At 39.1% G+C, this 25,456-nt stretch overlaps 1 protein-coding gene, 1 long non-coding RNA gene and 3 other non-coding genes across 19 annotated transcripts in view; 4 read left to right on the plus strand and 1 right to left on the minus strand.

The window, feature by feature from the left end:
• The window catches only part of SSH2 (slingshot protein phosphatase 2), a 236,835-nt gene that overhangs the window by 174,084 nt on the left and 37,295 nt on the right, over positions 1-25,456 (plus strand). For 9 of the 15 annotated variants that reach the window (XM_081580226.1, XM_081580217.1, XM_081580222.1 and 6 more), the window contains 6 exons: positions 2,045-2,148; positions 8,526-8,590; positions 15,352-15,473; positions 20,049-20,117; positions 20,902-20,967; positions 25,046-25,240. In XM_081580226.1, coding sequence (XP_081436352.1) covers positions 8,552-8,590; positions 15,352-15,473; positions 20,049-20,117; positions 20,902-20,967; positions 25,046-25,240 — 491 coding nt within the window. In that variant the 5' untranslated portion in view covers positions 2,045-2,148; positions 8,526-8,551. The remainder of the gene's footprint in view (positions 1-2,044; positions 2,149-8,525; positions 8,591-15,351; positions 15,474-20,048; positions 20,118-20,901; positions 20,968-25,045; positions 25,241-25,456) is intronic. The other 6 variants (XM_081580228.1, XM_081580219.1, XM_081580223.1 and 3 more) reach the window with 1 other exon arrangement.
• LOC145542106 (uncharacterized) lies at positions 5,447-12,161 on the minus strand. The gene is made up of 2 exons (XR_014079590.1): positions 10,208-12,161; positions 5,447-6,044 (listed from the first exon to the last, which is right to left on the minus strand). It is a non-coding gene; the product is annotated as an uncharacterized LOC145542106 (long non-coding RNA).
• LOC145544015 (small nucleolar RNA U2-19) lies at positions 10,472-10,551 on the plus strand. The gene has a single exon (XR_014081240.1). It is a non-coding gene; the product is annotated as a small nucleolar RNA U2-19 (small nucleolar RNA).
• On the plus strand, positions 10,691-10,761 carry LOC145544014 (small nucleolar RNA U2-30). The gene has a single exon (XR_014081239.1). It is a non-coding gene; the product is annotated as a small nucleolar RNA U2-30 (small nucleolar RNA).
• On the plus strand, positions 18,564-18,667 carry LOC145543889 (U6 spliceosomal RNA). The gene has a single exon (XR_014081135.1). It is a non-coding gene; the product is annotated as a U6 spliceosomal RNA (small nuclear RNA).

Consider the following 25,456-nt stretch of genomic DNA (forward strand, 5'->3'; position numbering starts at 1 on the left):
GTTTATATTCTATTATAGGGAGATGACCAAGTATATAAGTGAATACATATAATTGTAGTTTATGATAAATATCCTGAAGGAAAACAAAACAGAACAACAGGATAGAGTATGCTGGAATGGGGGAAGGTGATGATGAGGAGCTGTGACGTAGATGGTGACAGGCCAGGGGAACAGTGTCCCAGGTAGAAAACAAAGAGCACAAAGTCCCCAAGAAGGGCCTGAAATACAGAACAGAAGGAGGGCTAGTGCATCCAGATCACAGTAAAGAAAAAGGGAGCTGGTATAAGACCAGGGAAGTAACTCCTTATCAGCTGTTACAGGGCCTTGAAGTCCCAGCTAAGTACTACTTTGGGTTTTATTTATACATACAAAGGAAGCTGTTGGAGGGTTTTAAGCAGGGAAGTAATATTATATGATATATATCTATATATTTTATTTTAAAGCACTCTGGTTGCTCTTTGGTAAGTGGATAGTGGTGGTACAGAAATAGTTGCAGACAGACCAGTTTAGAGGCTTTTTGCTGATATAATGTCTGGGGTTAGTTTCACTTCAGGGTCAGGACAAAGAGGTAGAGGTATAGGACAAACAAGACTGGCCATGAATGGAAACTGGAATGTATGAGAACATAGGGGCTTATATATTATTACCTCTACTTCTGAATCGATTTGAAATTTTCTGTAATAAAACCCTTAAAAGAAAACTTTCCAAACAGCAGTCTGAGTGAAAAGCAGTGGTGCCCTGGACCGTTGTCAGAGTGGTGATGGAGATACATGGACAAATTCAAGTCTCATAGGTCTTGCTAATGGGTTAGATATATGTTGTCAGACTTAGAGAAGCCAAGAATAACTGTTATATGTTTGTCCTAAACAACTTGGGTGGATATGGCCAGGGATCAGATTTGCAGGGAATTCAGGAGATTAGTTTTGGCAGTATAAATTTGAAATGCCAATTATATTTCCAACCAGAAATGTTGAATAGGCAGAGCAGTGTAATTTACAATACATTCACTAACCCTGACTGGAGTACTCAAAGACAATCTTGGAATCCTTCATTATGTGTTTCTAAATTTTACCATTAATGATTTATAAGTTCTATCCTTTTTGAATTCTGTAGATAACGTTGAAGGGCTTAGTCTGTTGATATGAAATAATGCAGATACAATTTCATTTTTTTTGTGGATATCCACTAGTAATTGTGCTTTGAATAGCCTCTAAGCAGTAATTCTCCATCTCTGTTGACCTATCATTCACGTGAAGGATCCTATTAATACCCAAGGCGCTTTTAAATATAAATCTTTTTTTTGCAAACTTATATCTATTGTTAGTAGCGTTAGTAGCTAAGTATTATAACACATTTCACATCTGATTAGAACACTGTTGAAACACCATTATTGACAACCATAGATCTATGAGTTGTTAAACTAATATTTATTAAAGGGGCCACTCTAAGAAGCTTCTTATTCTTACTGACTCCTTACAAGAAGCTCAATTCGTTTATTAATCTCTCTTTTATAGATAAAGAAACTTAGGCCCCCTAAACTCAGGTAAGAAGTAGCAGAGCTAAGATTCAAACCCAGGCAGTCTGGTTCCAGACCCTTTACCCTTGTTTCTAGAACCTTCCCTCTTAACTGCTACTATGTAATGTGTGTAGAATAGTGTGAGTTTTGTTTCAGAAGAATTGTCTGTAGTAGACAAGACTGTATGAGTAACCAGAGTCTCTCTTTTTTTCTTTTTTTAAATTGAAGTATATGGTTGATCTACAATGTCATATAGTTTCTGGTGTACGACAAAGTGATTCATACCTATGTATACATGTTCTTTTCCATTATGGTTTGCTACAAGATATTGAATATAGTTCCCTGGGCCATATAGTAGTACCTTGTTTATCAGAGTCTCTTTTGATTTTATTTTTACTTCGTCCCATGAGGTTGGAACTTTAGAAGAAGAAAGAGAAAATAATCCCAAAGTCAGTCTTCATCTTACTGTTTGGTTTTTCTTCCTTAAATTACTTATTTACTTATTTATTTGTACTTTTTTCCTTGCAGCATCAGTGAGAGCTTTCTAACTGTCAAAGGTGCTGCTCTTTTTCTACCACGGGGAAATGGCTCATCCACACCAAGAATCAGCCACAGACGCAACAAGCATGCAGGTAAAGCTCCACATATGCCATTCCTTTTCTTGGTTTCTTTGCCTTTTGTTTTGTCTTAGAAGACTGACTACCTCCATTACCATTTCTCCAGCAGCTCTGTAATAGTGAAAGAAAGCATTGTACTATGTTGTAATAATCACTTTTCTTTCATGCTCATAGACCATTTTTCTGGCACTTAGCAGAATGCCTTATACATGAAGTAGATGTTCGATAAATTTTTGTTGGAAAAATAATAAGGTACAAAAAGACATTAATGACATCTTAATGTGATTTCTCGAGTAAGGTTTTGGTAATCAGCTAAAAGATGTTCAGATGTTTCCTCAAATCCTATGCAGTATCAGCTGACCAAAGATAGTATTTGTTTTTGTCTGCTCTGTAGGGAAGTCACAAGACTAATACGGTATATTACTAATTTCAAGTAAATTCAGTGTCACTATTGCGATAACAAGAGTTACTATATCATATATTTAAATACCAGAGTCTATGTCTTGATTGTGTTCACATTAAAAAGACTGAAAACGTAATTCAGAATTATATAGAAACAGGGAGTCGTCAAATAAATGTTCACTTAGGTATGGGTATAATGCTCTGATTTTGAAATAACCTGCTAATATTCTTTACCTAGTAACAATGTGAGGCTTTTTTCCCCACACCTCCAAGCAGTTCTCAGACACTAACTGGGTATCCGGCAATTCAACTCATTTTTGACACTGTCTACCTGGAGGTAGTGTCAGATTCCACAGGTTAAGGGCTTTATTGTATAAGGCTGCCCCTCCCTATCCCCTACTTCAGATGCCAGTCACCAGTCCAACTTGTCATAGATTGAATGTTCCAATGACCCCTTCCTTGGGATTGTGTAATTTGCTAGAGCAGCTCACAGATCTCAGAGAAACATTTTACTTACTGGATGGCTGGCTTATTATAAAAGGATATAATTCAAAACAGCCAGATGGAAGAGATGTGTAAGGCAAGATATTTGGGAAGGGACACTGGGCTTCTATACCCTCTAAGGGTATGCGCTACAGCCAGATGGAAGAGATGTGTAAGGCAAGATATTTGGGAAGGGGCACTGGGCTTCTATACCCTCTAAGGGTATGCGCTCCCCAATCTTCATGTGTTCCTCAATCTAGCAGCACTCTGAACCCTGCCCTTTTGAGTTTTTGTGCTGGCTTCACTACACTGACATGATTAAATTATTGGCTATTGGTAATCCATTCAACTTTCAGCCCCTCTTCCCTCCCTAGATAAGGAAATTCCAACCCTCTGATCACATGGTTGTTTCCCCTGGCAACCCATCCGAGGTACTTTCCTAGAGTGTCAGGTCATTAATATAACAGAAGACATCTTCATAGCTCTCATCATTTAAGAAATTCCAATAATACTACAAACTCTGTGCCACGAACTGGACAGAGATGAAATATATTTCTTATTACAATGTCACACCCACTAACAGTAGAAGATGCACTTATATTTCCATATGTTAGACTTCTCTAAAGCTAGGTGCATCTGTGATGATGAGGTTAAGAAAGAATTGAAGAAAGTTTGTCTCAGGAGAGAGGTCTCCAGGTATAGGATATCCATAGTTTAGGAAGAGAGGCCTTATGCCTCTCTTCTAAACAGCAAGTCTAATTTGTATCATTTTGGGGGGAAAATAGAAGTTGGTTGTCCTCAGGACAACAGTTAGAGAAACCTCAATCAGTGCTACACAAAAAGTGTTTGCTTATTGTCCAAAATAGGCCATTTGGATGACGTATTACCTCGAGGAGTGGAGGAAATTAGAATTAGTAAGAAAAGAGCAAAGAAGACTGTAAACCTTGAGTGTGTAGGTCAGAGGTGAAAACCAAAAATCCTGGGTCCCATTGAGCCAGTAGTTGAGTTTAGCTCCAGTCCAGATAATCTCAGCTATTTTAGTGGCTGCCCTACTTCTTGTTTGGGGCTTCATCTAGTTCAAAACGTGGCAGCTCAGAATTATAATCCAGCTCATTGGACAGTATTATCCTCCTACCAAAACCCCAGCTATGGAAAATTTTTAAAAGAAGCAGGCAAAAAAACTCCCCCAAAACTTGAATGCACAGAGGAAGTAGACCCAGTTGAGCTCTGTGTTTCTGTTTGCTGTGGATATTTATCTCTTACAGTAAAAAGAAGATGAAATATTGGCTTAAATCCAGCTTGTCTGACTAAGATGTTAGTTATATTGCTCTGTGGCATGTAATGGTAAGTGGGGTCAGGGGCTTTTAAAACTCCTGGCCCTGGTTGGTCTTTTTCTTTGGTCAGACTTCCACACTCAACTGCCACCCAGGTTTCTACTTGACCTTGTCCACTGAGCTTTCTCTATACCAAAAAGAAAAGCAGATTTAACACAAACTGAATGGACTTTATTTGTGATTCAGACCAGAACAGATGAGGCAGTGTGAGTATAAATGCAGCTCATAGAGCCAGACCTTCACATAAGCTGGGAGCTCCCTTGGCCAAGTCCACAGTAACTGAAAAGATGATTGCAGAATTGAGAGCAGATCAAGGGCTTCCTCTGTCTCATGGTACTTTCTTCTGCATGTTTCTCGAACTAGTTAGAATTTTATCTGGGCTTCATTAAAAATGTCCAAGTACTTTTTTGTAATCAAAAGGCAATATCATAAGTGAGTGTCTGCTAACATTTTAAAGAGAAACAACCAAAAGTCTGTAAAATCAAACAAGTCTAAAACGTCACTACCAACAGTGAAATATATGAAAACAAAATGTAGGAAAGGGATCTTAATGGTTTGGGTGTGTTGCCTCTGTTAGTCTCTGTGAAGGATGGTTTCCTAGTAGGAAGCACCCACTTTGTTCACGGCAGTGCTTTTTACCCCTAACAAACCTGAGCTTCTACATGCCCCTCTCACATAAGAAGCCCCTTTGTAGGGGTCGGGCTCCCTGACTTTGTTGAACCTTCTGAGAAGCCAGCTAGATCTTTGGGCCAGTAGTAGTTAGAGTGGGGATTTACTGCTACTCTTTGCCCAGAAGGGCTTCCCAGGTGGTTCAAGTGGTAAAGGACCCACCTGCCATTTCAGGAGAGGCAGAAGACACAGGTTCGATCTGTGGGTCGGGAAGACCCCTTGGAGGAGGAAATGAGAACTCACTCCAGTATTCTTGCCTAGGAAACGCCATGGACAGAGGAGCCTGGCAAGCTATAGTCCATGGGGTTGGAAGAGTCAGACATGACTTAGCAACTGATCATTTGCCCAGAAACGTTTTTCTCCTTTGGAAGTTCTCCATCCTGAAAATTCTTTCCTCAGGTTATTTGTCTTCACAGAACAAAAGGAAAACTTAGTTTTTAAAAAGCCTGAGCTGCTTACCTCAATTGTTGCTAGTAATTGTAGCCATTCTTCATTGTTTATACGTAACACTTTGTCTCCCCACTCTCGTTCTTTTCTTTTTTTAACAGCTTTATTGAGACATAAATACTATATTATTCACCCAATTTACCCATTTAAAGTGTACATTCAATGATTTTTTTTTCAGTGTATTCACAGTTACACAGCCATCACCACAGTCTAATTTTAGGACATTTTCGTCACCCCAAAAAGCAAGCCAGTACCCATTAACAGTCCCTCCCTATATCCCCCACCCTCCCTCCTATCCCTGAACAATCACTAGTCTACATCCTGTCTCTATAGATTTGTCTATTCTGGGTGTTCCGTATCAGTTCAGTTCAGTCACTCAATTGTGTCCAACTCTTTGCGACCCCATGAATCGCAGCACGCCAGGCCTCCCTGTCCATCACCAACTCCCGGAGTCCACCCAAACCCATGTCCATCAAGTCAGTGATGCCATCCAACCATCTCATCCTCTGTCGTCCCCTTCTCCTGCCCCCAATCCTTCCCAGCATTAGGGTCTTTTCCAATGAGTCAACCCTTCACCTGAGGTGGCCAAAGTATTGCAGTTTCAGCTTCAACATCCGTCCTTCCAATGAACACCCAGGACTGATCTTTAGGATGGACTGGTTGGATCTTCTTGCAGTCCAAGGGACTCTCAAGAGTCTTCTCCAACACCAGAGTTCAAAAGCATCAATTCTTCAGCGCTCAGCTTTCTTCACTGTCCAACTCTCACATCCATACATGACCACTGGAAAAACCATAGCCTTGACTAGACGGACCTTTGTTGGCAGAGTAATGTCTCTGCTTTTAAACATGCTATCTAGGTTGGTCATAACCTTCCTTCCAAGGAGTAAGCGTCTTTTAATTTCTGTATAAGGGGAACCATATAAACAATCTTTTGAAACAGGCACCTTTCACTTGAGACATGGCCCCTTTCAAGAAGACTCATCCATGTGATAGTATGTATCTTTTTATGATAGAATAATATCATCATGTATGGATATATACCACATTTTATTTATCCATCCATCAGTTGGTAGACATTTGAGTGTTTTTCATTTGAGTACTAATATGAATAATGCTGCTGTGAACATTGTGTACACGTGTTTGTGTGGACACATGTTTTCATTTCTCTTGGATTTCTGCTATGAACCCACACTGGTTCTTGCACATGAGACTTAGGTTGTGTCTCTGGGTTTGAAGTATAATAGAATGAACCTGGGCAAACATAATGACTCTTCTTTCTAATTTTGAAAGTTGAAAGGTTCTTCAATAGAAGAAGTAAAGAAGCCAACAGTAAAATGGGGGGAAAAGGCAAAAAAACTATTATTTAAGAGAACAAAGGAGAGGAATTCCCTGGTGGTCTAGTGGTAAGGATTCTGCGTTTTCACTGCTGAGGGTCTGGGTTCCATCCCTAGTTGGGGAACCTAAGTACCACAGGACAGACAACGTGTTTGCCAGCCTACTTTTTTTTTTCTTCCTATCTCTCTCCACTTCTTGCACATATCAGTATTTCATCTCATAATTAACAGCTATGAAGTTACCTAGAAGAAAAGTATGTATGGAGATTCCAAGACCAGTGTGAGAACAGGTTACACTGGCATCTGTGATTATGCAGCTGTGTTAGTCACTTTAGACTCTCAAAAAAGGGTTGGGCAGGAATGAAGTATTTTTGTTCTCTCATTGTCATCATTTATGACAGCATATATCTCCTACTAGCCAAAGCTTCCCTGGTGGTTCAGACAGTAAAGAATCTGCCTGTAATGCAGGAGACCCAAGTTCAACAATCCCTGGGTTGGGAAGATGACCTGGAGAAGGGAATGGCTACCTACTCCAGTATTCTTGCCTGGAGAATTCCATGGACAGAGGAGCCTGGTACAGGCTGCAGTCCATGGGGTTGCAAAGAGTCGGACATGACTGAGCAACTAACACACAGCCAGAGCTTCAGATTTCCTAGTACAGTAGGGAATATGAGGAAATCTATAATAGTTTGATACAAAGAAATTTCAACTTAGTTTTATAGAACATATAAAAACTAGTGAGGATTGAAATAATGATTGGCCATTTTAAAGCACCTAATGATACGTGCACTAGAATTTATATCCCTTGAGATTTTCTGTATTTATACACACACACATGCATTTTTCTTTTTTTTGGCCATGCCATGTGGCTTGCAAGATCTTAGTTCCTGACCAAGTATTGAACACACGCCCTCAGCAGTGAACACACAGAGTCCTAACCACTGGACCACCAGGGAATTCCCAAGATTTGATGTATTTAATAAGTGCCCGCTCAGTTGCTCAGTCATGTCCGACTCATGGACTGTAGCCGTCCAGGCTCCTCTGCCCATAGAACTTTTAAGGCAAGAATACTGGAGTGAGTTGTCACTTTCTCCTCCAGGGGATCTTCCCAACCTAAGGACTGAACCTGCATCTCCTGCATTGGCAGGCGGATTCTTTACCTTTGCACCATCTGGAAAGCCTATTTAATAAGTACTGTCTTTTTAATATCAGCTACTAATGTGGAAATGATTTTTAACTGTTGACATTATTCCGGGGAGAATCTAAAAATCTTTTTAATTATGATTTTTGCAGCTGAATATTACAGTTACAAAAATAGGAATGGCAAAATGATTAGCTTTTTTTAAGTTAGGGATGATTCTAACACTACATACCATACACCTCAATTTCAAAATTCCCTCAGTTCCACCTTCTATGGCCTTGAAAACACAGCCAGTGCCTTCTCTGCCCATCATTCTCATCAACGTCAGTCATAGTACAAAACTGTGATTGGTCTCAAGTGCATCTAGGACAAACACAAAGCAAATTTTAATGTAATATAAACTTAAAAGTGAATGTATGGAGATGCATACCATTCATATAAAGACACTCAGTTTCTCTGTCTAATTAGAGCCCCTCAGTGAACCAGAACTTTTCTTTTACAGAAGTTATTAGGGTAGAAGGAATCCTCTCTCTTAACATTACAATGGAGAATAATTATCCTTTGTTTTGTAAATTTCACCAGGTGATCTCCAACAGCATCTCCAAGCAATGTTCATATTACTTCGCCCAGAAGACAACATCAGGCTGGTAAGTTAGTGGTATTATTATAACTTTCTTCAAAAGACTAAGATAGCAAACATTAAACAGTCATTTTTATGTCCCAGCACAGTGCTGGGAACTATGTGGACTAGAAAAGAAGAATGACATCAGCAAAGAGCTTAGAATATAATTGGGGATGTGAGCTAATCTGAAATGATGTGAAATAATTTGATGATCCAAGACTTGCTGAGCACCAGTTTGTGAGTTACTAACCATAACTCACACAATCTGAAGCAGTGATGCTCAAACTTCAGAGTACATCAGAATCACCTACAGAGCTTGTTAAACTGCCACTTGCTGGACTCCACCTGAAGAGTTTGATTTGGGGAGAGGGAGGCAGTAATATGTACATATTTAGCAAGTTTTCAAATATTGCTGATGCTGCTGGTCCAGGAATCACACTTTGAGAACAACCCCTCTAAAAATCCATAACAGTCACTTGCGTGTATTAAAAATAGAAATTTGTGGATAGTTTCCAAAACTTGTGAGCTTTGGTAGAGCTAAAGCTGAGATCAATCACTCACTTTATCTTCTTCTCATTAATAAAATTCCAGAGTCGGGATTGCACCTCCAAATGTTAAAATAATTTCAACCACAAGAGACTTGGGAAAGCATAAGGGAGCAGTTAGGAAGGCTGAATTGGCAATTAATTTTTTTTCTTTGCTGCTAAAATATGCAACTTCAGCTGCTTTACATTTATAAAATATAAATTCAAAAAATGTAATTGAAGCCTTTGAATGAATTCAGAGTTCAAGTGATAAGCCATTTTACAGCAGTTGTTTTGAATTGTTGCAAACACATAGTCATTATGTTTCAGATTATTGAGTGAGTCATCTTCAAGAAAATGAGTGAATGCATTGTGTGACTTTGGACAAATTAGCACTTTTCTAACTGAAAGAAGTATTTGTAGACTCAAAGCAAAGCCCTTTGTTTTGAGTTAAATTTGAAATGCAGAAACTCTCATCCTGGGGATTGTGCATAAGGTTAAAAGTTTGCTAGTCAACTGAAAGTACTGCTTTTATTTTTTTAATAATTCGACAACAAATAGAGGCACTAAATCCCACATTTTGCTTTAGCGCTGAAAATAGGACTAAACTAATTTTTCCTCCAGGAAAGCTCTGCATTGTAAATACAGTCTTAAGCATTAAATTCAGTACTTAGGAAAACTGTAGCTGATAAAATGAAGACAGTGGTTTTATAGTACTCTTACAGATTATCAAAGACCCATTTAATTAAAAAAAAATAGACTAGGAAATTAAGAACTTTCTTAATATTTAAAGTAACTTTAGTTAATGTTTTTAACTAGAACTGAGGTTCTGGCAAGGTACTACTAGAAGGCATCTTTGAGTAATTTGCAGGAGAATTTAAGAAAATGAGTTTTTTGGTTTTGTTATATAGTACATTGATTTCTTTTTCCAAAAAGAAAATGTTTTGTCTTTAATCAGTACAGAAATTCATAAAGAACAAAGTAAAAAGCACTTTGTATCCTGTACCCCAAGAAAATCATTCTTACTATTTGGATGAGTATCCTTCTAGTCTTAAGTGTATGTGTAAGAGTATGTGGAAGGACTAATGCTAACGCTGAAGCTCCAATACTTTGGCCACCTGATGCGAAGAGCTGATTCACTATAAAAGACCCTGATGATGGGAAAGATTGAGGGCAAGAGGAGAAGGGGGCGACAGAAGATGAGATGGGTTGGATGGCATCATCGACTCCATGGACATGAGTTTGAGCAAACTCAGGGAGATAGTGAAGGATAGGGAAGCTTGGCATGCTGCAGTTCATGGGGTCACAGAGAGTCAGACTCTACTTGGCAACTGAACAACAACAATGTGTCTGATGCTCTGCAATCTGCTCTTACTGAACTGGGTCATTGATGAAAACAGCCAAATTTGAGCGTCAGAAAACCTTGCAGTCTGCCTAAAACATGATCTCTGTAGTGCTGACAAGCAAAAGTATAAAGTAATTTAAAACTTATTTCTAGGTTGTATATGCTTATAAAGGTGACAGTGGATCACTGAAGACTTGTCAATGGTTGAATGAGACTCGGGGAGAGACAGTATGTTTTTGAAAGGCTGATCAGTTCCGAGCAATGATAAAAAATATATTATTACTGACCTTTATAACTATTAAGTTTTCTATACTTGATCTGAGCTCAGAAATGAAAGAAGAAAAAAAGTGTGTGTCATGTCAGATAGTGCCTTTTTTTTTTCTTGTTTTGAAATAGAAAGCTAAAAATATAAATGTTTTATAACCTGCTTTCATCACACTTTGCTGTGGGTATCTTTCCATGTCAGTAAATAAATCTGCTTTTAATGACTACACCGGTATAAGTCCTAGAATTGTTTTTTTGTTTGTTTGTTTTTTAAGAATTTCATAGAGATTTAAAAATAATAAAATCCGGAGACTCCCTCAAGCTCTGTTCTTTTAAAGACAGTGTTCTTTAGTCTATTAGTGTCACATCTGAAGTCTATTTTAATTTTAGATATTAACTTTGCTTTGTTCTTTTGGCTAGAAATTAATATTTACATACTTACGAAACCTTTCTTTCTGATGGATTGGGTGAGCTGCATGTCTAGACGTTGGGAGTTTATAATGTGGCTTCCCTCAGGGTAAACATGGCATGCAGGGGCATGATGTAAGACTCGAGAGAAAGAGATTAAAGGTGCACCATAAACTTCAGGAGGAGTATTTCCTAACTTGGGTGATGCTGAGGAGAGAAGTTACTGTATCAGTTCTTAAACTCCTTGTAATCAGATTAAGCATTTAAATGAGGGAAGTTTTAACATTCTTTGATAGATGAGCTTTGAGAACAGTGGGGTTCTTATCTCTCAAAAAGAGTCGTGAGATGACTTCTCAGACCCAGGATTGCTGGATCTAGTTCTCCTGAAACTTGTATTGGGATTCCAAATTTAGCAATAAAGGGACTTTCTTAGAGTACTTTTCTCAGTTGCTATTGCTGCCACCTTTTAAAATCCAAAATGCTATTTTATTTGGGTGATTAGAGTAAACCTCAATAGTATCCTTTTCAATGAGAGCTTCAGTTAATCAAATGCATCCAAATCATTGTCTTATTCAAGCCATCTATTCCATGGAAGTTCTGGAAACTGAGGAAATACTGAAACTGTGGCCAGTTCTAATATTACACTTTCACGCATTGGAGAAGGAAATGGCAACCCACTCCAGTGTTCTTGCCTGGAGAATCCCAGGGACGGGGGAGCCTGGTGGGCTTCCGTCTATGGGGTCGCACAGAGTCAGACACGACTGAAGCGACTTAGCAGCTAATATTACAGTATTATCTGCAAAATGCTATTTTTAATTATATTTCTCTGATTGGCTTGATGAATTCAATTATTAGATATTGTTAAATTCCCCCTAACAGAGGAGTGAAATAGATCTCAAACCAGGGTGGGTATTAGGTTTTTCTTTATCCTGTGGCTCTTACATTTTAACTTAATTCCTTAATCTAGAATCTTGAAGCTTACAGGGAATTTTGAAGCCTCAAGTTGACTTGAGGCCTTGCAAAAAAAAAAAAAATTATAAAAAAAAATTTAATCTTATCCTTCTAATTAGGATATAGGTAAGGAAATGGCAACCCACTCCAGTACTCTTGCTGGGAAACTCCCATGGACGGAGGAGCCTGGTAGGCTGCAGTCCATGGGGTCGCTAAGGGTCGGACATGACTGAGCAACTTCACTTTCACTTTTCACTTTCATGCATTGGAGAAGGAAATGGCAACCCACTCCAGTGTTCTTGCCTGGAGAATCCCGGGGACGGGGGAGCCTGGGGGGCTACCGTCTATGGGGTCGCACAGAGTCGGACACGACTGAAGCGACTTAGCAGCAGCAGCATTAAATTAATGTGATGGCTTTCTGACTTCCTGATTAAAGCTCCATTTCTGCTTAGTAAAAATTTAGTAATACCTGTAAGTACCATTTAGAAGTCCATGATCAAATCACAAGACCTCTAAGTCCGATTCTTCCATCTAAGAAGCTGAAAATGGAGTGAATCTGTGATGTGCCAGTTGTTGTTTAGTCGCTAAGTCGTGTCCGACTCTTTTGTGACCCCGTGGACTGTAGCCCACTAGGCTTCTGTGTGGAATTTCCCAGGCAGGAATACTGGAGTGAGTTCCCATTTCCTTCTCCAGATCTTCCCAACCCAGGGATTGAACCCATATCTCCTGCATTGGCAGGCAGATTCATTACCACTGAGCCACCAGGGAAGCCAGTAACTCAAGCCTTAATCGGAGTGAGATGACTGGGACCTTTCCCATTAGGTTTGGGATCTTCTGTTATGGTTAGACTAAACAAGGGAGGGCCAAACATTTGAAATGCTCTTTATATTTTAAATAGATACATAGATAAACAAACACACACCTCACTAGTAAAAGAAACACAACTAATGTTTTATTTGAATATCACAAACTTGCTAACTTGGCCTGGTAACTTACATAATAGGTAATATTTATGGAGTTTGTTTGTTTGTTTTTGTTTTTACTTGTATTGGCTTCTGCTTAGCCATTCAATCCCCACTAATTGGTGTAGAAGTTGTAAATAAATGACCAGAAGCACAGTTCAGTTGTCCCCATGCCATCTGCATGTGAGCCTTTCCAGAAATCTTCAGAGCTTTGACAACATAAAAGGCCTCAAACAGACATACTTAGGAAACTGAACAGTTAGAGCTTGCCAAAGCAGGCCCAGGTTTAGATATGTAATAATATTTAGATATGTAATAATACCTGAGATCTTGTTTATTAGAAATTCTAGTTTACTTGAACCAGGTGTTTGGTTAATTTAATATTTTGTGGAGTGTTTCTAGAATCTCAGAGTCTGCGCTGCCTCCCAGTCCTCCTCATGTGCATTTGCTACTGTCCATTACTCTGTATATATAATGCTCACTTGGTCTAAGCCCATAGGACTAGACCTTTATCGGTCTAAATACTAGTTACCTGTTAACTTCTCACAGGTGAATTTGGTTTGAAGTGTTCTGTTATTTCATGGAACATAAAAGTCAGCAGTACAGCTCTCTACCTGCTACATGGAGTCAGAATGGTGGGAATTACATTCTTGGTGTATGAGCTCTTACTAGAAACAAGCTTTAATGTAGCTACTTCTGGTGTCTCTGCTCACAGGTAGCTTTTCCTTGGAGAGTCAGAGTAGAGGCAGAAAGACAGCCAGGGGTGCCTCACCTCTGCCTTACTAAGTGGGTCATTTGATGGCTCTTTTATTTTTTTCCCTTTGCCTGTGAGACCATCACCACAGTCTATGCCATGGACATATTCATCACCTCTGATTGTCTCCTCCAGAGACTTCCCTGGTGGTCCAGTGGTTAAGAATCTGCTTTGCAATGCAGGGGACATGGGTTCAATCCCTGGTTGGGGAACTAAGATCCCACATGCTGTGCAGTGTGGCCAAAAATAAATAAAAGTTCCCTCCAGCCCTCCCTCCTTCTGTCTTCTTCCCTCTCCTTACAATGATGATGATGGTGACAATTAGCAGAAGACCTACCCCCTTAGCAAATTTTTTTAGTAGACTTTATTTTTTAGAACAGTTTTAAGTTCATAGTAAAATTGAGCAGAAGGTGCAGAGACTTCCCACATACCCTCTATTCCCGCTCATGCATAGCCTTCTCCATTATTGCTGTCTCCCACAAGAGCTGAAGCTCTTTTACAATTGATGGACCTACACTGACACATCGTTATTATCAAAGTCCGTGGTCTACATAAGAGTTCACCCTTGGGTGTTGTACATTTTACAGGTTTTGACAAATATATAGTGACATGTATGTAGTCCACCACTTTAGTATCATACAGAGTTATTTCACTGCCCTAAAAATCCTTAGTGCTCCTCTAACCCCTGGCAACCACTGATCTTTTTACTGACTCCATAGTTTTACCTTTTCCAGAATGTCATAGAGCTGGAACCATACAGTAGATATATAGCCTCTTCTTGTTGGCTTCTTTCCCTTAGTAATGTGCATGTAAGATTCCTCCATGTCTTTTCATGGCTTGACAGCTCATTTCTTTTTAACATTGAGTAATGTTCCATTATCTGGGTGTACCATAGTCTATCCATGTACCTACTGGAGAATATCTTGTTGCTTCCCACTATTGGAAGATCTTAAAGTAAACCTTGGGCATCATGTCTTCTTACTCCAGATATTTAAGAAAAAATTGTAACCAACAAGGCCATTATCATGCTGACAGTAAGCTCTTAATGTCATCCAAGACCATGTACATATTTGAATTTTCTGAAGGCCCTTTTAAAATATCATAATTTTGACAAAAATAATATAAACTTCTGATATCTGAAACAAGAAAATCTTATAGTGCATAATCTGTAGGAGTTCAATAGAGCATACTCCTCTGGGATATTAAACTTTGCTTCGTATTATAATTGTTGGTGGGATTTGGATCTGTGAGTCACAGATCACATCCCACTCTTAGATCAATAGAACATGCCCGGGTAATTGTTACTATTATAAATTATCCTAACAGCAAATGTTTATTGAGCATTTAGTATATGCCAAGCACTGTACTTCACATGCATTATTTCATATGATTATTATAACCCAGCGGAATGGGTATTATTATATCTCTTCCAAATAACTTACTGAAGGCTTTGTAGTTAGTACATGAGTTGGAATTTAAATTTCGGTCTCCTGCTGTCTCCCTGAGTATACTTTAAAATGGTGATGTAAAAAGGGGTGAATGATCTTAAATTGATCTTGTAAATTTCTTAATTTCCAGGCTGTAAGACTAGAAAGTACTTACCAGAATCGAACACGCTATATGGTAGTGGTTTCAACTAATGGTAGACAAGACACTGAAGAAAGCATCGTCTTAGGAATGGATTTCTCCTCTAATGACAGGTATGGTACCTCAAATGGGAGGATGGGATAACCTCTTTTTAAACAACCTACTCCAGTTACCTTTTGAGTTATCACAAGAACATCTTATGCAGTTCTACCTCTAAAAAGTTCAGCATGTAAAACTAGAGAACATCAGAAGTATCTTAGCCACACGATCTTTAGAGACAAAATTGTTTAGTGATGTCCACTGTTCCTTACCTTCTTCCTCTCATCTTTAGGTGGTAATGATATAAAGCAAATGGCTTAAAGTTTTATCTCCAAGGAGGAAAAAAATGGCTTTTCTTTGCAATCCACTTTATTTTAAGCCATAATGACTCACTTGGTGATTCTGGGCACACATCCTTTGTGATTTTGTACCAGTAGGTTCTGGGGGCAAAGAGAGCCCACTTTAATTACAGTCTCTTACATCCATGGCCTTACACCTTGCTTCTGTCAGATGTCATGCTTCCTTTTTTCTTCTTCTGAATTAGGAAGGGGAGGGGGAGGATGATTTCTAAAGCTCAAAACAGAACCTTTTGTAATATTCACCTTTGACTTTAGCAGCACTTTACATCCTAAGATTAAAGATATCACACAGAACCTGGCTCCTTTGTGCCCCGAAGGTTTGTCGCTTTCTTTTTTTATCTTCCCACTTTTTCTGGAGAAATCTTGGGAAGACTGGAATGTGGCTGCTAAGCAGATCTTTGCACTGTAGATAATAAGCCTCAGGAAATCCTGCCAGATGTCTCAAAGCATGGACTTCCTGGTTCAGGACTAGAATGCAATTGTGGAGTAGCTAGGGGTGTGACCCAGGCTGGGAGAATTAAGCCACAGAGAGCAAAGGAGACTGAGAGCTATTCTCATTGTCCTGATGTTGGAAGGAGGGGGAAAAAAAATCACACTGTCACCAGAAAGATTTTCAAACTAGTGTTTACCTGAGTTTGAACATAGCAGTCAGCCTGAAAATGATTTGTGGGTTCACCAGGATCACAGGGCCAAAGTCGTTACCTTGTATACCACTTACAGCCTTTAATTGTAATGCCCTGAAATTACACAGGATTGAAAACCACATTTAGGAAGCTTTTTCTCTTGCCCGGTTTTAACCTCTCCTGTTAGCTAAGCAGCAGATCTTTCAAGAAGTATTCATCCTGTAAGAATACCTATCTTGCCTACATTCATTAGTATTTTAAAACCTCTGACTTGGGTTTTTATCTTTCTAGATCTGTACTGTCTAGTATGATAGCCACTAATCACATTGTAACTATTTAAATAAAATTAAATAAAACTGGTTTCAGTTCCTCTGCCACAACTAGCCACTTTTCACGTGCTCTAGCTCTATGTGGCTTGTGGCTTGCCTGTTGGACAGAACATTTCCGTCATCACAGAAAGATCAGGTGGACAGTGCTGCTCTCCACCTTACTTCCTTTGTTTGGTTCTCCCTGACCACTCCTTTGGAAGTCCCATAAAACTGGAACTGGAGCTGCGTGGACACATCATTTGAGTCTTGCCCGAGAGAGAGAAGGTGACAACTTCAGATTCTCCTGACCCAGAGTGTGAGAAGTCAGGTGTCTAATGCTATCTCTCTCTCACTTTGTCCTGAACATCCCCAGAAGTCATAAAGAATGCTTATTAATGTGAGTGCCCAGTAATTTATCCTCAGTAAACTGCATCTGTCTTTGGTAATAGTCCTGCCTGAATCATATCTGACAAACAAAAGAAAATTTTCATTTATGGAAGACAAAATGTGGTAAGAAAAGCTAGAGAAACTAGTTTTAATTCTGTTTGGTAAATTTGATATTATGAATTATTCCCCTACACCCTCTGTTTGAATGAGCTTAGATAGTAAGAAAAATGCTACCTACTTCAGAATACCATTGCTCAGGTAATCTAGTGTCATTTCTATCTCAGTTGCTGTTTAAGGAACCTGTATCCTTTTGTATCTGAGAATATAAAAAGTTAATGTTTCAGAACAGTATTAAACCAGAGTGAAACCCAGATTGTTTATGACATGCTCATTTCAAGGATTCTCAAAATCTATTACAGCCAGTTTATTTAGCCTCTTTATAAGATCTTTAAGTATTGTGTTATATTTTAAGTAATAAATTTTTAAATAAAAAGGATAGCTGTAGTTTCCAAATTGCATTTGATATATATTTCAAGTTATAAAAGAGCTTTACGATGTTTTAATTTTTCTTTATTCCACCAATACCTTGAAATGTCTGGTACATAGAGGCACTCAATGAATATTTTTTAATGAGATGAGTATCTATTAAAAGAAGTAACTATATTTTAATGGAGAAAATCTCATGTGACTCAAGATAAACTAGATAAAAAGACTAGATGTGCCTAGTTCAGGCGTCTCTTTTCTGTCATGTGATGAAGCTACTCCTTAATGTAAAAAGACATTCTGACCTGAACACAAGCAGCAAATATGATGTTTGGTTCCTGCATATCATTGTCACTTGTCTAAAGTTTAACTGGTGTCTGGTCACAAGCCCATGGATTACACTCCTTTGAACCTTTGGTACCTTGTTTAGTTACTTAATTTCTCGATTTGTCACTAAGCTATCGACCCTTCATATTTATACCCACGTTTTACTTGTTGCTAGGACCTAGCTAAGCATTTGCTTAAAAAAAAAAAAAAAAACTTACTCTAAAAACTCACTCAACCTTGAGAAGCCATTTTCAAAACAGGTTTTCTCTGCACCCATCTCATCTATTCAACAAAAACAGTGGTGGAGCTGTCTTCCTCCCTCCAGGGCCCGGCACAAGAGCTGTTCAGGAGTTCAGGCCCAAGGTTACAGTGTGCATAAGCTGTTCAATCTTGATCTGAATCTCCTACTCTGGAATCACTAGTGGCATTGTGAGTAACACAGGCCAGCAAGTGCGGTGCACATTAGACGCAGCCCAACTAGGGACGGCCTCCCTTAGCCCTGCAGTGACTCCAGCAGTGGGAGTTCCATGTTCCCTGTATTGTTTTTAATGCATTATCATGATGTCCCCCTCCCTGCCCTGCCAAAATCACTCTCCGTTTTATTAGAGCACCCACTACAGATTCACATTCACCATTTGTTTTACATGACAATACAGTCATATGTATTTTTCACTTTAGTGCTTGTTTCGGCAGTACATATACTAAAATTGGAACAATACAGAGATTAGCATGGTCCCTGAGCAAGGATGACACGCAAGTTCATGAAGTGTTCCATATTTTTTTAAAAACATATATGTATATATTTTTTCACTTTAAATATGTTAGATTTTTATGATAACCCTATGAGGTTTAGGTTTTGTTACCTGCATTTTAAGGTGAAGAAATTAAGGCTGAGAGGGATTAAATAACATGTCAAAAGGAATTGAAATACTGAAGGAAATTAGGTTCAGATCTTTTGACATAGCATAACTAACTGCTCAATAAGTGGTAGTTGTTAACGTTTAGGCACTTTTGCACACTTTTTTTTGGTGTGTTATCTAATTTAATCTTCAAAACAGCCCAATAAAGAAGGTATTTTTTATCCCAGTTTTATAGATAGGAAACTGGAGCACAACACGATTAATTAATTATACAGTTAACGTCAGAATCCAGATTCCAGAGCCCCTCTGACTCCAGAGCCTGTGTTCTTAACCATCCTTCACTGTTCACCTCCTACATCCAGTGTTCTTTCTCCTATATCATGCTGCTTTTCTAGATATATTGGCAGGGAGAGAGTATGGGAGCCTTTGGGAGACTAGATGGAAGGGAAAATGGCTTACGGCAGCCTTAAGGAGAAAAACTGGCAGAAGTCTAAAGTAGTTATAGTTGTCCAGAGAAGTGGTGTGGAAGAGACTCAACTGGGGGTCCGTGGTTTCCTATCCCAGCCTGTTCCACTAACTTAAAACTAATTTCCTTCCTGGAATAGTGTGTGATTTAAATAATATTTTAATGTACGATCCTAGAGCTACCCCTTTGTTGGTCGTTGAGAGTCCTGTTTACTCTGTACTTCAGCAGTGCTGTTTCAGTGCATAGCCACCAAGCACTGTTTTATTCATTTAAATGGCAGTATGTCTATTTTGTCTCTTTAAGCCATCAACAATTACTTTTCCCTTTTAGACTACTGAGTATATTCTGGCATTTAATAAATCTATGTAAACCTCAGAATTAAAATTGAGCAAATCACATTCAGAGATCTGCAGTAACCAGCAGTAGTTCTTGGCATTAGAAATAATTCTTAGAGTTGACTTGGGAGCTGTAATCTTGGGCTGAGTGCTGCCAGTAGCGCATCAGCCATCACCTGGGCTTTTCAGACAGGGGCCATTGGCAAGACAGCAATACAGGAAGCTGAGTCAGTTAAGTTTTCTTTGTTAAATATATAAGTAACTAACAAATATAGTTAGTTATATAACAGATACTAGTATAAGTATCTAACTAACTGTTTAAACACCTGTTTAAAACAGCTTCTGGCATATACATTGGATTCGTTGTAATATGTTAGAAATTTCTCCACCTGTGTCAGAATTTAGAACTTAGGGGCTTATCCTTTGTGGTGAAAGAGTTAAAAGAAGAACTGCTTCCTAGGGTAACAGAAAGTAACTTATGGACTGTTTATTGTCTTGCAGTAGCACTTGTACCATGGGCTTAGTCCTGCCTCTCTGGAGTGACACCCTAATCCATTTGGATGGTGATGGGTAAGAGCTTTCCCTTTTTATTCTCCTACAGAAAGCCAAGGGGTGGGGTTCCATCTTAGTGCCCATTCATTCAGCTGAATGGGAGGCCCATTGTACCCAACTGAACTGTCATATCAGCAGCTCAGCGAGTCCTTTTAAACTCCTGTTTTGTAGAGTAGAGTAAAAATACAACTTGCCAGAGCCTCTCACTTCTGTTCTTCTGGGCTGACTGTGGTAAGAATCCAAACAAAGACGAGCTAGTCTGTTGGCTCACTCTTTAGTCTGAGCATGTGGGACTGTTGCAATGCTCTCCCAGAGGATGATATGTTCTGTTTCAAATAACCTCTCGCTGCCTCTGCCAGCTGTCAGCCTACAGTATAACCCATTTCTGTGCCAGTTCTTTCCAGTGACCCCCCCACCCCCACCTCCTGGTGTTTTTAGAATGTGTCCCCAAGAGACCAAGATGTTTGCTCCAGTTTATAATACCAGGGTCAGGTTTACTAAGAACCTGCACGACTTCCAAGTAGAAATATACAGCAGAACAGTTTGTCCATAGCTACAGCTGGGAAACGGTATGTAATTCCCTCACTCCAACGTGGGAGTCCATTCATGTTGCTTGGTAGATAAAATCAGACAATTTGTTGAAGCTTTTCAGTCAAGTCCTACTCCAGTTAACTTCTACACAAAGTACTTGATGCCTTCTACTGAGCCAGCAGTTGCTAGCCTAGGAAACAACCTTGAAAACTCAGAACTGAAATAACCTACTCTCACTTAACGGATTTTTGTTTCATTCTGTTTTCCTTAGTGGGTTCAGCGTCTCAACAGATAACAGAGTTCACATATTCAAACCTGTATCTGTGCAGGCAATGTGGTAAGAGGACTTTTAATATCTCTACAAAAGATTTTTTTAATATGTTATTGAAACAGTATTTTGTGAGGAATTGTATTTGAAATGGAACAGTTCTTTATGAAAATGCCCAGTGATCTGTTTGTGTATATAAATTTTGTGTATTCTGTTTGCGTGGCCATGATAGTTAAAGATGACCTAGAAGTTCAGTTTTCAAATGATCACGATGGAAGGCCTTTAGCATTGGTGAATAAGTGAAACTCAGAGATATTCTTCATGGATCACATAGCCAGTTGGAACTGAGCTTTATAGGGACACATTGACTCAGTTAGTTGGTAGCCATCTAGAGCCACATCTAGAACATTCACGACTGTGCATTAATTTCCCCTTTCTTCAGGTAATCAGGGATAGCATTGATGGAGTTACATTATATATCGATGTTTCCATTTAAATTGTTGGCAGCTGTTTGTGACACTATTTATATAATGCACATAAATTCTAGAAAAAACACTGTAGTTGTTAATAACCATCAGCTGATGTACTGACACTTCTGGGGTTACTTACTGTATGTGTCAGGCATTGAGCCTAGTGCTTTACATGGATTACATCTAATCATCACACCAACTCCCCAAAATAATATTATTAGCTCTTTATGATGGGTTAGAAAACTGAAGTTTCAGAGAGGTCACATAACTGGCCTACGAGTATCTCTTACATTTGGACAGAATAGACTCTTTTTCTCTTGTTCTGGATTATCTAGCAAAATGATCCAATATAAGCAGGGAGTGATGTGACTCAGGATTCAGAGTCATCCCCCGGTCAGGGATTTGAGTTTCAGTCTCTCATTCAGTTACCTGTTCTATAGTGGAAGTCCTCACAAGGAGCAGAATGGGCAGAATGCAAGCCAAAGGAGAAATAAAGGAGCCTGAAAAAGACTCCAGGGAGGTCAACTTACCCCTGAATAACTGGATTGATAGGCTTGAAGTGGGTGCAGTCCTAAAAGAGAATCCACTGAACAGTTAAATCTTATCACCTCATACAGTAATAGAGGTAGGACAGAGTTTCAGGTCATGTGTTTAGACCAATTTTTAGTTTTAGGGCATATTTCAATGATAAATTTCTCATAGAAAAACTTATAACCTCTTTTGACTAAGATTCAGTTAAAAGCAACTGACCTGCAGTTACACACTGCTATATTCAAAATGGGTAACTGACAAGAACCTGTTGTATAGCACATGAAATTCTACTCAATGTTATGTGCCAGCCTGGATGGGAGAGGGGCTTGGGGCAGAATGGATACATGTATATGTATGACTGAGGCCCTTCACTGCTCACTTGAAACTACCACAACATTGTTCATCAGCTGTACCCCAATACAAAATAAAACATTTAAAGTTTGAAGGGAAAAAAAAGCATCTGACCTGTGCCAAATAAAACCCAACAGCCTAAATCCCATAAATGCAGTGTTCTCAGCTATTATTTTGGGGAGGAATACAAAGCAGTCTTAATTCTTTAGGATTCAAGTAATTCAAGCTTTGATGTGTTAAAGTAGACTGACTAGTCCTAGCTCTGTTAGCTTATTGCAGAATAAACTTTTTTTGGTGTACCACATGGGGAGTAGTGAACTGAAAGTCACAGGAAAACAAAAAAACCTAGTAGATGATGTGTGAATCAAAGCAGCGTTTAGACCAGGTGTTTCCTTCACAGGAAGGTGGTCACTACAGCCTGCCTCTCCTGTACACAGCCGAAATACAGGTGGCTGTGCCTTGACTGTGTTTCAGGGTACTTGCACCAAATACTTGTGGCATATGCTTTTGAAGCATGTGTTTCCTGGATGAAGAAAACATGCATTGAATATCCTGTATGTTGCACTAAGCTGGCTTTTACTTTAGAATATGTGTTCATGCTCAGTTGTGTCCAATTCTTTTTGTGGCCCCATGGGCTGTAGCCTGCCAGGCTCCTCTGTCCATGAGATTTCCCAGGCAAGAATGCTGGAGTGGGTTGCCATTTCCTCCACCAGGGGATCTGCCCAACCTGCACGTTTCCTACTTTGCAGGTGGATTCTTTACCTGCTGAGCCATGGGTGACTAGAGGCTTGAATCTGTGTGATGAAACTGAAATTTGCTGAGAATTCTGAGAATTTGGCTTAGTTTGAGTAAAAGGAAGCATTTTAAAAGATTCTGTGATTTTGTTCTTTCGGGAAAATCTAATTCCCTAGTAGAAATGGACTGGCATGTTTTTCCAATCAAATTGGTCATAATTTTATTTTTTAATGTACATTATATGAGGTTGGCAAGGATTCAAGAAACAGCACTGTCATAGCCTCACTGATGGGAAAATATACTGGAGTGATCTTTCTAGAGAGTGATTTGCCAGCACGCCTTATCATTTTGTATACCCTTTGACATAGTGATTCTGCTTCCAAGAATTTATCCTGAGGTAATAATCAAGGGTGTGTGCAGATTTTTAACTGTAAGAATCTTTTTCAGTTGTTCTAATAGTATCAAAAAATGGAAAGCAATTTTTAAATGTCTAAAAAACTAAGAATCAGTTAAATTGTAGTACATCCATGTTTCTAAATTTGCAGCCATTGAAAATTATCTAGTTGAACATTTATTGACATGGAAAAATGTTGACGACAAAGTGTAAAGTAAAAGAACAAATTAAATGGTATGCAGAATATGATCATGTCTTTGTTTTAGATTTCTGCAGAAACAAACAGACTGGAAAGATCTATACTAAAAGCTTTAGCAGTGGTTATTTCTGAGTGGTCAGATTACAGGATATTGCTGCCTTTTACCTGAGATCCCTAAATTTTCTAAAATGAGCGTGATCGTATTTGTTATGAAAGAAGAAACAGTAAAAAGGCATTTTTAACAAAAAGATGTAAATAGATTGGCCACAGAGTTCTCTCATAATGTCCTTTTCCCTTAGGAAAGAGATATTAATTTATAGCTAATAAGACATTTCATTCAACAAATTTTAACTTTGAACTAGAAGGCATTCTTTTTTTTTTTTTTTAAAGAAAGCATTCTTTTAGGCTCTTGAGATACATCAGTAAACAAAAGCATAGAAAGATGCTTGCTTTGGGGTAACTAACTTCCTAGCATTTCTGGCTTAAGTTTTTCCCAAGTATATAACCAAAATAAAATTTTTCAGTTTTGTTTACGTTTCTTGAGTTCCTAGGTTTGGAGTCAGAGATCTAATTAGTCACAGAATAACCAGAGCTGTTCTTAGAAAGTAGCTCAAGGATATGAATAAATGGCTTAAAGTGACTAGGGGACTAAGGCAGCAAGAATGACAAATGTCATTAGAGCAGTACATCCTGGACATAAAAGGACTTGTCCTCAAGGCTTAGGGACATCTGTCTATGTGATCTTTGTGGAACCTCTAAGAATCATAGGGAATATATGCTCTATGTGACCCTGTGCCAAGAGAAACAAATCTTTGTGTAGTAAATGAAGTAGATCTTTAGTTCTCTAGTGATACGGGCCACAGTATGGTTCCAACTATAGCTCTGTATAACCATAACTGTATCTAACTGGGCCTCCCTGGTGGCTCAGCAGTAAAGAATCCACCTGCCAATGCAGGAGACACAGGAGATGTGGGTTCAGTCCCTAGGTCGGGAAGATCCCCTGGAGAAGGAAATGGCAACCCACTCCAGTATTCTTGCCTGGAAAATACCATGAACAGAGGAGCCTGGTGAGCTACAGTGCATGGGGGTCACAAAAGAGTTGGACATGACTTAACAACTAAACAACAACAGCAACAAATGTCTAATTATATATATTGTGAGCTCATGGTGAGCTCCACAGGTACTTGAACCTATTTTCCACTGGTAGGTTGTAAGTTCTCATACTCCACCCCCCCACCTTTATAATGTATCATATTTTTCAGCAAGAAATGTCTAGTTGATTGGTATGAATAGATAATATAGTAGTATTATAATCAGAATCAGAGAATCTTGATTTCCAAGCAATAGATTCTCCAGAGGCCCAATTCTGTAAGATTTTAAAATTGGAAGAGTTTGGGGTATACATGGATTACTGGCCTTTAGGTATCCCCACAGGTCTCCAGTCTCACTTCCCAGCCTATCTTTCAGGTCCGCACTGCAGAGTTTACACAAGGCTTGTGAAGTGGCCAGAATGCATAACTACTACCCCGGCAGCCTGTTTCTCACCTGGGTGAGTTACTATGAGAGCCATATCAACTCAGACCAGTCCTCAGTCAACGAGTGGAATGCCATGCAGGATGTGCAGTCCCACCGACCTGACTCTCCTGCTCTCTTCACAGACATGTAAGTCATCTTGCTGGGGATCCCAGATGTCCCCTCTGTTAGGTTCTCAGGGGTTTGGAAGCAGCATGTTCCTCCCTAATCTCTCCTCTTAGGGAATTAACCTTACCAGTGATACTAGTCATTGTTGACACTACACATCTGCCACACAAAGAACCCTGTTCTTTCTGTTGTATTCGAAGACCTGAAGAGTCTCACACCTGGGCACAGCGGAGTCTC

The sequence above is a fragment of the Giraffa tippelskirchi genome, chromosome 3, assembly GCF_054371585.1.
Source record: "Giraffa tippelskirchi isolate mGirTip1 chromosome 3, T2T-mGirTip1v1.2.pri, whole genome shotgun sequence".
NCBI classification, from domain to species: domain Eukaryota; kingdom Metazoa; phylum Chordata; class Mammalia; order Artiodactyla; family Giraffidae; genus Giraffa; species Giraffa tippelskirchi.